Genomic DNA, 15,776 nt, shown 5'->3' with positions numbered 1-15,776 from the left:
TATAACTCTCCGAAGTAGTTTTACTTTTTGTTCCACCTTTATATATGGGAACTATGCGACTGCACTTCCACTTTCTCAGGATACGACTTTCATATACAATACGATTAAAAAGCGTAGTAATGAATTGCACCAGTTTTTTTTACCACCATATTTTGTGTTCGTTTTGTACACGATCATGATCAGATTTTTTAGCTTCAAGTCTAACTTTTTTTAATATTAAAAATTCAATTGAATTTCTAATATTAAAAAACGATTTTTTAATATTAGAAATTGATTTTCTAATATTGAAAAATCGTCATTGAATGCGACAGATCCATTTTCTAATATTAGAAAATCAATTTCTAATATTAAAAAGTCGTTTTTTGATATTAGAAATTCAATCGATTTTTTAATATTAAAAAAGTGTTTTGTGATATTAGAAATTTAATATGTAATATTAGAAAATGAATTTGTAATATTGAAAAATCATTTTTTAATATTTTCTTATTTTGTAATATTAAAAAACCTACTTTTTAATATTACAAAATCATTTTTTAATATCAGAAAATATTTTTTTAATATTAGAAATTCATTTTGGAATATTGAAAATTCATTTTCTAATATTACAATTTTCTGATTTAGTAATTTTAAAAAACATCACACATTTAGTAATATTACAAATTGAATTTGTAACATTAGAAAATGAATTTGTAAAATTAGAAAATGAATTTGTAATATTAGAAAATCACTGTGCAATATTACAAAATCAGTCACATTTTTTAATATTAAAAAATGATTTTCTAATATTAAAAAATCGTAATTGAATGCGACAAATCCATTTTCTAATAATAGATAATCAATTTCTAATATTAAAAAATCGTTTTTTAATATTAAAAAAAGTGTTTTGTGATATAAGAAATATAATTTGTAATATTAAAAAATCATTTTTCAATATTAGAAAATAATCATTTTTGTCAACTTTGGCTTGCCATAAATCATTTTGTAATAAAAGAAAATGTGACTGATTTTGTAACAAATTCAATTTGTTATATTACTAAATGTGTGATATTTTGTAATATTACTAAATCGTGAATTTGTAATATTAGAAAACGAATTTATAATATTACAAAATGAATTTATATATATAATGGTCTTAAAATTTGTTGATAGATTTACCCCAGCTAAAACCAAGGCAGTATATTTTAACGGATAGTAGAAGTTTTAAACATACAGTTTAACCACCAACGAGTTGAAGTGGTAGAGATAACCACAAACTTGCACCTTGGCATTATTTTGTCATCTAACCCTAAGTGATCGTCCCATATTGATTATATCTGTCTGAGCCAGACAACTAGATGCACTGCAAAAGTTCATATTTACTCGAGTAGATCAAATCTTGATAAAATTACTTGAATACGCATGTGAACTTTGGATGAATGTGCTGCAGAGTATGTAGACAAACTTAGGAAAATACAACATGAAGCTGCTAGAATTGTAGACGGTCTTCCTAGACATGTCAGTATAGAATCACTATATTTTGAAACTGGGTGGGAGTCATTAGCTGAGACGTCGTCGTGTCTATTTCATAGAATTCACAACGGTAAAGTACCCGAATATATGTCTGATTGCTTGACACCAAGTGCAGGTAATACCTCTAGATATAATTTTAGGAATGAAGGCAACTATATTTTATCCTGAAACTCGCATTGAAACTTTTACACGTTTTTTTCACACACCACGTACCTATGGAACACTCTAGATATTCGGTTACGAACATACCTACAATTGAAAATTTCAAAAGGGTACTAAAGAATCAACATCCGATTTTAATTCCACTTGCATACTATACTGGTGGTATATGTCAACATAACATTCTCCATAGTAGATTTCGTCATATGAGCAGCACCCTTAATGCTGATCTGTTCAGAGTGAATCAGGTGCCTGAGCAGAAATGCACCTGTGGCATATAGAGGATGATATGCTTTTGTCCATTATATATTGAACATTTACATAGATACTCTTTCAGACATTGGTAAGGACAAAATAACTGTCATTCTCTTCAATTGGTAGTTCTGTATTAGACACAGACTCAAATATCACAAACTTTAAAAAAAAATACAACAGTTCATTCAGCGCTCAGGTCGTTTCAGTAAAGAGTAATTTAATTACTTTATTAGTCTATATATATATTTTTTTCAATGTATATCAATTAACTTACTATTATATGTTTTACATCTGTCGTTATAATTGCACCAAATGTATTGTTTGTTATATTCATGATGGAAAAAAACCCTTGTGAATTAGAATAACCCGTGTCTGATCCAAATTTGTTTATTTGCAAATAAAACATTTTATACCAAGCTTCGTTGAGTTTCTAAATTGTCAACTACCTTTATAGTGAAAACCCTTGGAAATGCCTGAAAGCGGTTAACCTTTATGATGATAATTATCGTTGCGTCTTATATTATTTGACCTGTTTATGCATGTTCGTTTTGTTTGTGGTTAGTCTTTTATCTATATCATTCCTCAGTAAAAGTGATACCGTGTCCTAAGATATATTGATTATGTGTATTGTTTCTCACAAATGCAATAGTATGCATTAAAGAAGTGTTTTAATGTGAAATATGCAATATATTTCGGCTAACATAAACATTGTACATGGATATTTATATGGCTATATTTATAACAAACACTTATATTCAAATTTTGTACATTCAGAATAGATAAAATTATAATTCTTATTAATTTCTTCATGCATACAAATGTAAATTATAGTACCTAACAGTTATTAACATGATAGAATATCTGAAGGGCAATATACAACGATGACTGATATATAATACAAATCTAATCCCAGTCACCGTCACTGTCCGTAAACTCGGATTCGTCCTCACTCGAACTATCTTCTATAAACTTTCTATGACTTTCTAATGCATTGTTCATTATGGTATGTACATCAAAAGCATTGGTACTGGCCACAGGTGGTGGCTTTATTTTTCTTTCTTTGGTCTGTAATTTCTGCTTCACTGTAAAAAGTGAAACCATTCTTAACACGATATCTAACATTTGTCTTGTATTAATGGTGTATATATATATTTTTATACGTTTATTTTTTTTTCTCTTATTTTTTTTTCTTTTCTCTTTTTTTTTTTTTTAGCTATTTCTTTATTTTTCTTTGATTTTATTATTTTTTTCTTATTATTTTTCAATTCATGCCAATAAGCGTGAAACTTGTGTCTCATCGGGACTATATTGACAAAGCGACTTAAAAAAAAGCGAATATCAAAATGGCGATAGTACATGTAGATCAATATAGCGAATTTTCAAGAAAGCGAACTTAAAAAAAAAACACAGGTAAATATCGACAGATTTATTCTAAAATGTATCAAACTGAGAAAAAATTGATGGAAACTTTTTTTTAAAGTGAATTTTTTTTTTATAAATTGAAAAAGATAGTTGTTTTACACCACTCATCTGGATACAACTAGATCAAATCAGATCAATGTAGACTACTAAAACAATAAAATATGTTTGAAATAATGGTTTATGCGTGTTACTTGACTACATCATGACTACAATATCAAAGAGCAATACCTTTCTAGTACAATTGTTATTCTGTTTGTTATTCTGTTTGTCTTTAGGTTTTGTCATTTGTTTACTTGTACTACCGAATCTCTTTTGAAGATTTGAGGAAAATCTCAACTTGAGATTTGTTTGCAGGGCGCAGAGCTTTTAAGGCCGGTCATTGTAAAACTCATCGTATAAATTTACTTCAATCTGCAATATTACTTACTAGCAAGCAAGGCATTTTCTGTCGGAACCCCTCCAGAATCATCATCGGACGTTTTGGATGTAGAGGTAGATAATCCATTGGCAATGGGAGTTGATGGTAATCCTTGGGGAAACATTGGGGGCGGTGGCGGAGGTGGTGCCACAGGGGGTGCCGGAAGTAACGGTCCATTCGTTTGAGGTTTAGCAATTAGTTGTAACTGGTTTGTTGTAGATTTGGCCAATTCAGAATTATTACCCATACTAAAAACAAATGTACTGATTCTTTTAGATTGTAGATCATTACGGGTTTGTGACCTACGTGGTTGTAGTGGTGGAGGAGGTTCCGTTTCTTCTATGTCAATAGGAGGTGGCGGTAATGGAAAGTTTGAGCTCCAATCATTTATAACTGACTGTGTCTGGCTCCCAAAGAAATCTGGTGGGGCAGGTGGCAACGTAAACCTCTGATCATTCCGGACATCTGTAAATTGTGGGAGGTCAGGTTGCGGGGGAGGTAACTCTAAATCTATAGGCGGGGGAGGTAACTCGTCGAAATTTGGCTGAACTGGCAAATCAACACCATTTTGCATGGCATGTGGTTTCCGAGTATGCAACGGAGCTTGATTTATGTTATCAGGTAAGTGTTCCTTACTACATGGCACTGAATTATTCACTTCCTGCAAGGAAACAATATCTTAATGTACTGTATGTCTATTGAGATAAATTTGCTGCACTTTGTTTGCACTTCTTAAAGATATGTTATCTAAAGAATACAATTTTCCTAAAGATATGCTTTCTAAAAAGTACAATTAATGTTACTGTGTGCTAAAGATTAGATATGCCCATTTGTTTCCTTGTTTTTAAGGAAGAGCATTGGAACAAGACATGTTTGCAAATTAAGACAAAATCAATTGATAAAATGCTTTCTAATGATCTGCCTTCTATATCTGTAATATTTGGATTTTTTTAAATACAAAAATGTTTAACTAATAGAGATACAATGAAATGCCGTTGATTCGTAAAAAGGAAACCATGAGCCCGAAGGCTTACATTATGCATAAGAGATATATCTTAATGGAAAACAAACTCTAAAAGAACAAAAACACCGGTAAATGATGAAAGAGTAATCAAGTGAACCAAAATTCTATCTTAAATCAAAAGAATGTAATCTAGGTACAACGACCAGACATGGAAAAGAGAGACACACGACAAAGACCATAAAAAAAACAAAAATAATATATACAAAGTAACAAAAGTAAACGAGCAACTCGGTCTCCACTAACACTCGGAACATAGACCAGATGGACCGGTAGGGTAAATGTCCTTTTCTTCTCTAGAAACACCCGTCGAGCTCCTTATAAAAAGTAGACCAAAGAGTAAAAGAACAAATCAGTTTTCATGGTTCATACACACCGTAAAGTTCCATGAGTTCATGATGACGACATAAAATTTCTGTAGTGATGCTTCAATCGTGTAGCAACATAACCCTGTTCCAGAAGCCTAATTGTAAGAAGTCTAGCGCGATACAAAAGTCTGCGTAGTTACGGCAAGCTCTTGCATAACGTAAAAATTATACGCATGTGCTGAAGGGAAAATGCCACAGATGAAAGGAAAGTTGACAATGCGGCATGAATAGTCATGATCACGTTTGTCATATAGATAGATCAATAGTTTTCCTTAAACATCTCTACGTGTAGGTAAAGAAGATACGAGATTGACTTCATAGTGTCTGTAGTATCCTTTATCTTGAATTTCTTTGGGGTAGCTGTGATGTATAAAATCCACGAAACTAGGATTGTTTACTACGATACGTCATCTGTATAGCGGAAACTGAAATTAATGGGTCTAGCTAAACAATGTTCCTTCTTTCGATCAGATCAGCTATAAAGTCACCCCCTTAGGGTTTAAGGAATAGGTCAGCAGATGGAGGATTACTAATTGTTCCCATTGAAATGTTGACCGTTTGTTGAAAAACGCGTCCACCACACTGAACAAATATGTTGTCAATAAAAAATTCCAGCATTTTGAAAACATCTTCTTCGGTATTTTTGGATTTTTTTTTCACAAAGTATGAAGAATCTCTACCAAAAACTACATATTGCATCTATGTGCATACCGTCCTTTTAGGGGTATAGTATAATGTTTAATGTTTTTGGGTCGCGATTTTAGCTGAGTATGTGGAATGGAAGTATAAAGAGTTGATAAATAATAGGTTTAAATGCTATTGTATTCTGATAATAAACTTGAATTAAGGGTTTCCGTGAAACTGTTAAGTAGTAGAGTATACAAAGAACTTTCATTCCAATCATTCATATGAATCCTCAGGACAGTAATGACTCAATCATATTGTCACCGATTACTTATAATAACATTAAATAATTTATGTCTTATCCATATTGTTATCGATCACTTACATTTTGTTCCTCATTCCTGGAATCTTGGTGATTTTCGCACAAATCTTGCATCGTAGTTTTTATTTCATTTCTGCTTTTTGAATTCTTATGTTGATTGTCCCATGCCACGTTTGAGAACCCTTCCATCTTCTTCTTTTTCTTGCGCCTTTTACGCTTGCTGGGTTGCTCGACTTCACTGAATTGAGCTCTATTGGCTTTATCTCTGAGTTCATCTTGTTTTCGTTTTACCTCCCTTGGTCGATGTTCGTCATCATGAGATCTCGTCTTTCTCTCATGTCTCTGTGTAAATTATCAACTTTATCACAAAAGTAAGCAAACGTCGGGTTTCATTATTTTTATTATTTATTGTTTCATCATAATTGTTAAACCATTAGATGTATAGAACAAGTTCGACGTGATACCCTGTGTGTGTTTTGTATTTTGTTTTTGTTTGTTTTGTTTGTTTGATTTTTATTGTTTCAATATTATATCTTACATACTTCAGTAGCTTTTAATTTACACTATAGCCAGCTGTTGTTCAATATTCTACAATTCATGAAACCTGTTTTTATCAAACTTTTTCCGGCACTATTTCTTGTCTGATCGACGTTTGAGTTAAAGTAATAATCACAGATTATTTCAATGAATTAAAAATTCAAATTATAGAAAGATACGCGATTGTAAGATAAAATCAATACAAACTCTGATCTTCCTGTTCTGGTGTTCTTTTTCAATCTTCTGCATTTCAGAGGACCACGTGACAAAGAAGAATGTAGGATCCGTGTAATAGGTTAGTCCATTCTTCCCATCATCCCTTAAAGCAAAATATTGTAAATTTATACAGGTAAATGAACCTGAAGTTTCAAGTGGGCTTAAATCATGTTACATCCCCTAGTTGAATACCCTATCCTTGCAGTAACCTGACAGTAATTATTTTTTTTCTTTATCCAGATCTGTGATGTTTAATCTTTCTATCACATTATCTTTCATCTAGCGGTTTCTTAGTTGCGCTTACAAGGTTATAACACTTTAAACCATAGACATTGATTATCTTATTTTTTGACAATGACCGGACAGTTATTAAAAATAATTTTCAATCCTGTTCGCGAAAATTATACCTAATCTGTGTGTAACATTTCATCTAAAGCAATTGAAAGGTTTTAGTGGGAGCATCTTTACCGTGATCTTGAACAGTTCGTAATTTTGTATTTTCCTTATTCGTTTTAACCCGGATTGACACTACAACAGCAACTTGACCGGTGTTTCTTGAAAAGCAGAAGACGTATACACTACCAGGACATCTGTTTCATACTTCCAGTATTTAGCGGAACCCGAGTTCCTCCTTATTCTTTAGTTTCTAATTATACTCGTTTAGTTCATTTGTTTTGGTTATGATTCTTGGTCTTGTCAAGATGAATACCCTATTCACTGTTTTAAACATGGTCTCTTTGCTTTGTCTCTTCACCAAATTAAGTTAAAATTGTCATTATAGTGCAAGGCTTTTGAACGCCAGGTGGAATTTAGTTTCATAACTTTAAAGCAGGAATTTGGTGAAGTTGGACTGTCTTATCAACATCAGCAGATTTTACCATCCCATACATTGTAGATAATAGTCATCATACTGTCTGTTTAATGTTCATCTGTCTCTTTTTCTATCTCAAGTCTTATTAAACTTTTTTTGTAAGTATGCCACAAAATTTCCGAGAAGCTTTGATGGAATCCGGCATTATGTATGAGCTGTGATAAAAGAGGCTGAAGTAATGTTCTCATAGGCAAATGGAATTGACACTTTTACATGAGAAGTGGCAAATTTGTTCCAGAAACTTGGGAAATAGCATACCTATACTGATTTGTCTTTGTAAAGTCTGGTGGTGGATTTGCTGACATGTGCATCGACATTATGGCAGCAGGCCGGTTGCCCTGGCTCAGTAATTGTTGGTCAAAATGCTGGGAGAGAGGTGTATCATTCTCTATATCCACTTTGTCAAAAGATGCTGAAATAGATGGAACTGTTACAACCAGCACACACACACACACACACACACACACACACATATATATATATATATATATATATATATATATATATATATATAAAAGTCTCAAAAATGTCCAACGATGTTAGAACTGTCAAATTTGCGATGCAAATTTCTGGTCGTTCCCTCCGCGGGACTCGAACTCGTACCGCTGTGACATCTATGGCAACACCCTTTGCACAAAGTCCAGCGCCCTAGAACACTAGGCCAGCTAGGTTAGAACTGTAAAATTTGCGAAGCTGGCCTATTCCACAAGGAGGAATGACCCGGCCAGCGGAAGCTATATTTTCATATAGCCTAGCTGGCCGAGTGGTCTAGGGCGCTGGACTTAGTGCAGGTGGTGTTGCCATAGATGTCACAGCGGTACGAGTTCGAGTCCCGCAGAGGGAACGACCAAAAATTTAACAGTGCTAACATCGTTGGGAATTTTCAGACCCCTCTATACTTACTTTATCTTCCCTGCATCCATTTGCCGGAGGAGTTGTCACATTCTGAGACTACGGGGCGCCGAATGGGACTTGATCTTTTTTTAATAAAAATCAGTTTTGTGTACACAAAATTGAATTCCGTCACAACAAAATAATTTTTTGTCGTACAAAACTATGTTAAACAGACTTGTGTTATGATCACTCTAATTTTGTAATGACGAAATTCATTTTTGAGACATAATTTGATTCTGTGTCACAAAATTCAATTCTGTGAGACAAAAGTCAACTTCGTGAGACAAAATTCAATTCTGTGTCACAAAAGTCAATTCTGTGAGACAAAATTCAATTGCTGCTCGGACGTTAAACCCCAACAAACAAACAAACAAACAAACAAATTTTGTGTCAATTTTTTATGCAAATTAGAATCCTTTGGATATGTAAATAAATTCAAAATGTTCGTCATCATTTCATGTTCATTTTTTTCATCCCTTTAATGTTCGTCGCCTGAATATAGATGAAATATTGCTGCTCGGGCGTTAAACCCCAACAATCAATCAACAATCAAAATGTGCAGCATCATGTACACGTGTATTACAAACTTAAAGCATTCACTGAAATACAGTGGATATGGTTCGAATGTGCACGGTTATAATAAAGCACATAAGTGAAAGAAACATCGGATATCGTAATCGTATAACCCACTGTGTCACTTAATCCTTAATCTAAAAATAGATTATTTGAGCGTTTGTAAACAAAATTAAGGGAAACGAAAGTTAGACACGTACTATGTCGGATTTTCATCTCGCCTGACCTGTTCCACTCAACCGAATTTCTTGTGTCATACAGTACATCAATAGAACCAGAATGAAATAAGGAATCTTTCTGTATCTGGCAAAAAATCGTGAGGGATAGTGGAACAATATAATCTTTCGCCGACTTTGACAGATTAACCAATTTCACCGCACAACACATTTCTAATATGACTTTCTTGGCTAATCTGACATTTCATTTCTTTTTCCAGCAAAATTTGGGACAAATACATTAATACAAATTATCTTGTCAAATTTTAACAAATTCGGTTGCGATTAACAGGACGGGCAAAGCATTTTATAGTTGAGTTGAAAGATGTCAGGAAATGATCACGTGATTCACCAGGAGAAATCCCAATATATCGAAAGTAGAAAAATCGCGTATTTTAAAACCTGTTTTATCAAACAAATCTCATAGAAAACGTATAATAGCAATTTCAGTCATTTCAAAAAAGTTTTACTGTAGAATGCAACGTAAAATTTTTTTTTTTTTTAATTTCACTGAAAACGGCCTTTTAAAAGTCCTACGTTCCTCGAAGTAATCGGAAACCTGTGGTTACTATATCCAATGAGAAACCTTATAAAATCGTGATGATAGAAGCCATTTGCATATTCAACGGATTCTGTAAACTAATTTGCATACAAAATTGACTTTTGTGACAAAATTGACATTTGAGACACAAAACAGTTTTTTGTCTCACAAAATTGAAAATTTGTATTCTGTTATAAATTTTGTTACACTGAATTCATTTTTGTTGAACAAAATTCACTTATGTCTGTACAAAATTAAATTTTGAGTACAAAACCACAAGAGTCCCATTCGGCGCCCCGTAGAGACGTTGTATATGTATAAAATTATATCCGCTTCAGCGGTGACGGTACGACGATGCAACCTATTTTATTTAATGCATACATGTACCAATTAAATAATAGTTTGGGGTTTTTTTTTGTCAAGATTTACCATAGACCTGTAATTAAAGATATGAAATACTTCTCTACAAATATTTTAATTTGAATAGGTATACAATATGCACCTATATATATGCAAGCATTAATTAAAGCAAATATATTACAGTACACACAAATGTATACAAATAAACATTTAAAACTTTAAAAGTGCCTTTATATTTACATACCAAAGCCTTGAATTTCACAAGATAAGTCGATCGATAACCACCTAAACAGAATTTCTGTTCATCTGTTTATTTGAAGGGTTTCAGAAAGTTCACTGAAATTGATTAATCATGTAAAACTTATAAAATGAAAATTTTGAAAGCAACAAATTTGTATATCCGCGTCTAAATCTATTTTTACATGAAGCTAGGTAGTTTTTGTTCTTGTACATGGAGTTTAACTATGACTTTTTCTTATATTGTGGGTAAATCCTACTCCGGCAGTTAAAATATTGAGCCTTCGATAAAACTTCCAAAGAACAATTGATGGATATGTTTTGTTAATATACTTGCAGTCTGTATATTCTTCTATTAAACTCCAAAAAAAAAATATTTTGATTGTAAATGCTGACCTATTTAAGGAATGGATTAAGTGACAAGAGTCATGGGCTGCCGTATCTATTTCCGGTGCAAAGGTGAATTTCTCAGGCAAAGGTACATTTGATTATTATCGGACTTCGGTGGGAATGCATCCTATACAGCGATCATTAAGCAGCTCTGTGTAATTTATTGTAGGTTGAAGATCAATATTAAAGTATAAATTTAATTTTGAATGCATACAAGGATTTTAAGGATGTTATGTAAAACATCAATGGCAAACTTGTAAAAAAAATAATATACCATACATGGAATGTTGAGAATGAGCTGATTTACTTAGTTAGTAAATACCCCTTGACCTGATCTTGATGACGAATGATCCACACGCGCAGACCCTTGTTCTTTGTTAGAAAAAAGACACCGAAAATAGGTTGCACCAGTATAGGTTAAAACACTTTAACTTTTAAAAAAATCTACCTCCCGCTTTGATTTTATTCCATTTTTTATATCGTTCCTTCATTCCGTCCACCTTAGTTTTCAGATTATTGGCTCTCGTGTATATGGCCAACGCTTCGCTGCATAGTTCATCAAACAATCCAGATGCATTGTGGTTAAGGTTGCTAAGCTGCTGTATTACTCCGCACAAGGTGTAGTTTGCTATACACTCTAAATCGTCATCAATTGCGACGTCCTTGTCTACCTTTACTTGACTAACATTGACTGGAGTTGACTTCCGTTTAATGAATGGCATAGCCTTTTTATGAAAAGAAAGAATATTTTTGTTTTAAATTGGTGTCAAAGAGAAGAAAGCTAAATTTCATCCCGAAAGTGTCATGTGGTATTTGTGAAGAAGATGATGATTGGGGTTTTTACGGTCTTGACTATCCTTACGGATCTCGCACGACCGCCCCTTATGGGGATTCTGTTAGTAATGCCAGTTAGTAGTAGAAGGTAGAGGAGACCAGCCTACGGGATACCTGACCGAAGAACTCAGTCAGAGTTTGTCCTACTAGCGGCTGGGCTGCTGTGTTGAAGCTCTGATCTACTCCCAGACCCCACATGAGTCCGAGAGCGTTTCCCCACTCTAATTAATTAGGAGTAAGTCAACGTGTGGAGTTTTTTTGTGTTTTGATATTAATATTAAAGTATAAGGAATTGCGGTTATATTTTTTCGGTCTATTTGAAATAACCGCAATGCCAGTGGTGCGCATTTAGTGTGTACCACGTGACTGAGGTTATTTCTTCATAGACTGAATATAATAATAATTCCTTGTGTAGCTGGACTCAAACGCTAAAATATAAAATACAAGCAGGTCATTCAAAAAGAAAACCTCCTTCCTCACACTACTTACTACGTGTAATAAGATAAACCTACTTAAAGAATATCATTTAATAGACTAATATAGAAGTACTTAGATTTGATATCATCTTACGATCTTGTTTCGAATATAAGGAGAACATGATTGTAACTGTTAAAACTCATACTTGTACTTCATATTTAATTTAAGTTTTAGTTTCACAAGTCTTGAAGATAAGCTCTAGGTGTCTACTACTAAACTATGAAATATTATAAATGAAAGCTGAGACAAATTAACAAGTCAAGAAAACAGAGATAGAAAACATAACTGAAAGACAGCACTTAGGTAACAGAACATAATGCACTGTTATCATACGTTCTGAAAGACCTACCATATTGATCGAACGCATTAAATGCTAAGAAAATACTCTAATCCTTCTTAAATTGTAGGAAGTGCCAACAAAATTCTAAGATGCTATTTTTGTCATTCGTGTACACTAAAACACTAATTGTTGGAACCTCAGTGAGTGGAAATTTTATCTTTTTGCCTGCACGGAAATATCAAAATGGTGTATTTGGGGTAGTTCATTTCAATTGGTGCCTGGCATTGTAAATTAATCAATATTCAATAGATCTGGTTCATATAATGGGTCTTTAATAACTGCTTTAACTCTTCTATACGTACATAGTTAATTCTCAACTTTAATTATTAAAAGAATCTAATTACTATATGTACTTTACATTATCCAAAAAATTCCCAAACTGAATCTAGTGATTTTTATACAACAAAGTTTGATGACACATCATCATTTACCTTTCCTGCTGTATTTTGTGCATCGATTTACGAAAATGTATGCTTTAGTATTGATGACCCCCTCCCTCTTCCCCCACCATCCTGTCAAGCGATAGATATGATCGTGAACAGATTGTTCAGAAATGTCAAGTATTGCAGCTCGAACGTGAAGGAGGATGTGAAGGATCGCGAACAACAATGTTGTTAGCTTTTCGACGACACTTTCAACTAAACTGCAACTTTTACAAGCAAATCAAGAATGTTACTAATTTTGAAGAATATAGAGTAATGCTTCGTTGATTTTAATAACCCACAAGATATGAAAACTATCAACTGACAAATACTTAAAAAAAACCACAACCTGTATTTTGGAAATTCAGGAAGTAACCAAATTTTTCTGTTGACTTACCTGAAATATTTTGTTTCAGTTTCACATACACCACCAAAAAAACTTTACTGATAGAATTGTGTACTTCCTCCAACCTTTCCTTTTACCCAAACTGAATGTTTACACTCAAGTTACTATACGATATCGATCAGGAAGTTAAATTAAATCAAAAGTTGTAAAAATTGATTTCCAGTGTAAATTTTTGTCTGTTAACTAAGTATACATAAGTGTTAGTTCTGGACGAGTTGTGTCGGTGACAACTAGGAAATTTACTTCAGTCAGATCATTAAAATGACACACTGATAAAATTACGGATGCATTTACACATATAATGTAACTCTCTGTACTGTTTTAAAAATCATTGTAGGCCTGTATTTAATTTGAGTTGTTGTCATGGGCGGATCTAGAGATTTTGAAAGGAGGGGTCCAGAGTGTTTTCAGAATAAGGGAGGTTCCAGGCTATTATTTACTCATCTTTGCCCAAATTCAGGACGAAATTAACAAATTTTCCAACAAAAGGGTTCCAACCCCGAACTCTTCCCTCGGATCCACAACTTTCGTGTTGTCTCTGTGTTTTTTCATGCCATGAATTTTGATTTAGTTTTGATTAACGTACATTGCTGGAAATTATGTCTTGGTACAACTAATGATATTTTATACCGGTGATAGTACTATTGTAACGACAGTCTTCTATGTGTGCAAATGGCCAGCTAACACTTTGAAATATGCAATAGTTAGTAAGGTTTCTTGTATAATATACGGTGTTTAGTGTGTGCTAGCGGACTGGTCATTGAATCCTCTATATCATACAGCTGTGTTTGTTTTTCTAGGTTTATGTGTCAGCAACCTATATTCTGACAGTAACCTCATACAGAACATCCTGCTATGTGGTACGTTCGTGTACCGGGCCCTGTAACTATAGCACTGTCTAAATGAAAACTTAATCAGAAAAACATAGTTTATTTTACCATGTACAATGTTTTCAGATAAAACAATGATGTATATCGCTTATAAATGTGTAACGCTTAATAACTTAAAAATTAACCTATATGACAATGCAACTAGAAACGACTGATTTTAACCTAAATGCATAAACGTTTATTTATCACGCTATATCTTTTTAATTTGTATCTCGACAAAAATAAAACAAAATTACAAATAATGTCGTAATAATTTAGAGCATAAAGAAGCCTAAAGGTTGGAATAAATTTGAACCAAGCATTATCCCGGAATTTTACATTCTTTTGAGAAAATGGCATAACCGTACATAAGTTAGAAGCAAAGAGCGTGCAGACTGTAACTTAAATACTAAACAGTGACTGAATTGACCAATCATAGCGACGATTGTTACACATATGTTTTGAACTCACTCTCGTTCTCAAATGCATTAAGCATATGTAAAATACAGAGACTTTTACAGTTAAACGTAAGACTCCGAGCTCAACTCACTACTGTTTAATATCCGTGACAAAATCATGTTATAATCACGTGATATTAGCAAAACCAAGCGTATGTTACAGAGCAAAATGATGAATCCTCTTAGGACAAATTGGAATTCTAATTACTCATTGGAGAAATTAGAATTTCAATTTGCACTAGGTGGATTCAGGATCATACTGGATATAAAATATAAAGTTTAAAAGTATTTTATGTGCTTAGGACAATTTCCTGGTAAATTATAATCTTTTTTCCCATTATTTTATTTCCTTTTTTTGTGATTTTATAAGTCAGACAGTCAAATTAAATAATCGAAACAAAACATGGCATGAACTCAAAAACTAGTTATGCTGGAATACGTTATCCTCTTATTGGTCTGTTTACGGGGCGCCGAATGGGACTCTTGTGGTTTTGTACTCAAAAGTCAATTTTGTACAGACAAAAGTGAATTTTGTTCAACAAAAATGAATTCTGATTAACAAAATTTATAACATACTACAAATTTTCATTTTTGTGCCACAAAATCAATTCTGGGTCACAAAATTGTTGTGAGACAAAAGTCAATTATGTGTCACAAAAATCAATTTTGTGAGACAAAATTGAATTTTCACGAAAAACAATTAATTTAGTGTCACAAAATTGAATTTTGTCACAGAAGTCTATTCTGTATGCAAATTACTTTAAAGAATCATTTGGGTATGCAAATAAATTCTTTCATCACGATTTTGTATGAAGGTTTCTCTTTTTGTATGTAGTAACCGCAGGTCTCGCAGACGCAGGTTTTCTATTACTTCGAGCAAAGCAGGACGATTAAGGCCGTTTTAAGTGAAATTAAAAAAAAACGCCCTGAATCCGTCCATGAAAACAGGTTTTAAAATACGCGATTTCTCTACTTCGATTTACTGGGATTTTCCCTGGTGAATCACGTGATCATTTCCTGACATCTTTCAACTCAACT

General features: G+C 33.1%; 1 protein-coding gene across 1 annotated transcript; it reads right to left on the bottom strand.

The window, feature by feature from the left end:
* Window positions 1-2,658: 2,658 nt before the first annotated feature.
* LOC148615213 (uncharacterized) lies at window positions 2,659-13,634 on the bottom strand. Its single transcript, XM_088589907.1, has 7 exons — window positions 13,403-13,634; window positions 11,381-11,657; window positions 7,981-8,134; window positions 6,843-6,954; window positions 6,162-6,440; window positions 3,773-4,424; window positions 2,659-3,005 (listed from the first exon to the last, which is right to left on the bottom strand). Exons 2-7 carry the CDS (start codon window positions 11,652-11,654, stop codon window positions 2,827-2,829), a joined length of 1,650 nt encoding a protein of 549 aa, XP_088446033.1. The 5' UTR covers window positions 11,655-11,657; window positions 13,403-13,634; the 3' UTR covers window positions 2,659-2,826.
* Window positions 13,635-15,776: the final 2,142 nt, after the last annotated feature.

The sequence above is a fragment of the Perna viridis genome, chromosome 6 (assembly GCF_037379345.1).
Source record: "Perna viridis isolate PV_CMFRI_1.1 ecotype Kerala chromosome 6, ASM3737934v1, whole genome shotgun sequence".
Taxonomy (NCBI): Eukaryota; Metazoa; Mollusca; class Bivalvia; order Mytilida; family Mytilidae; genus Perna; species Perna viridis.
Note: the sequence above shows the minus strand (reverse complement) of the source record. Positions and strands in the feature narration are given on the sequence as shown.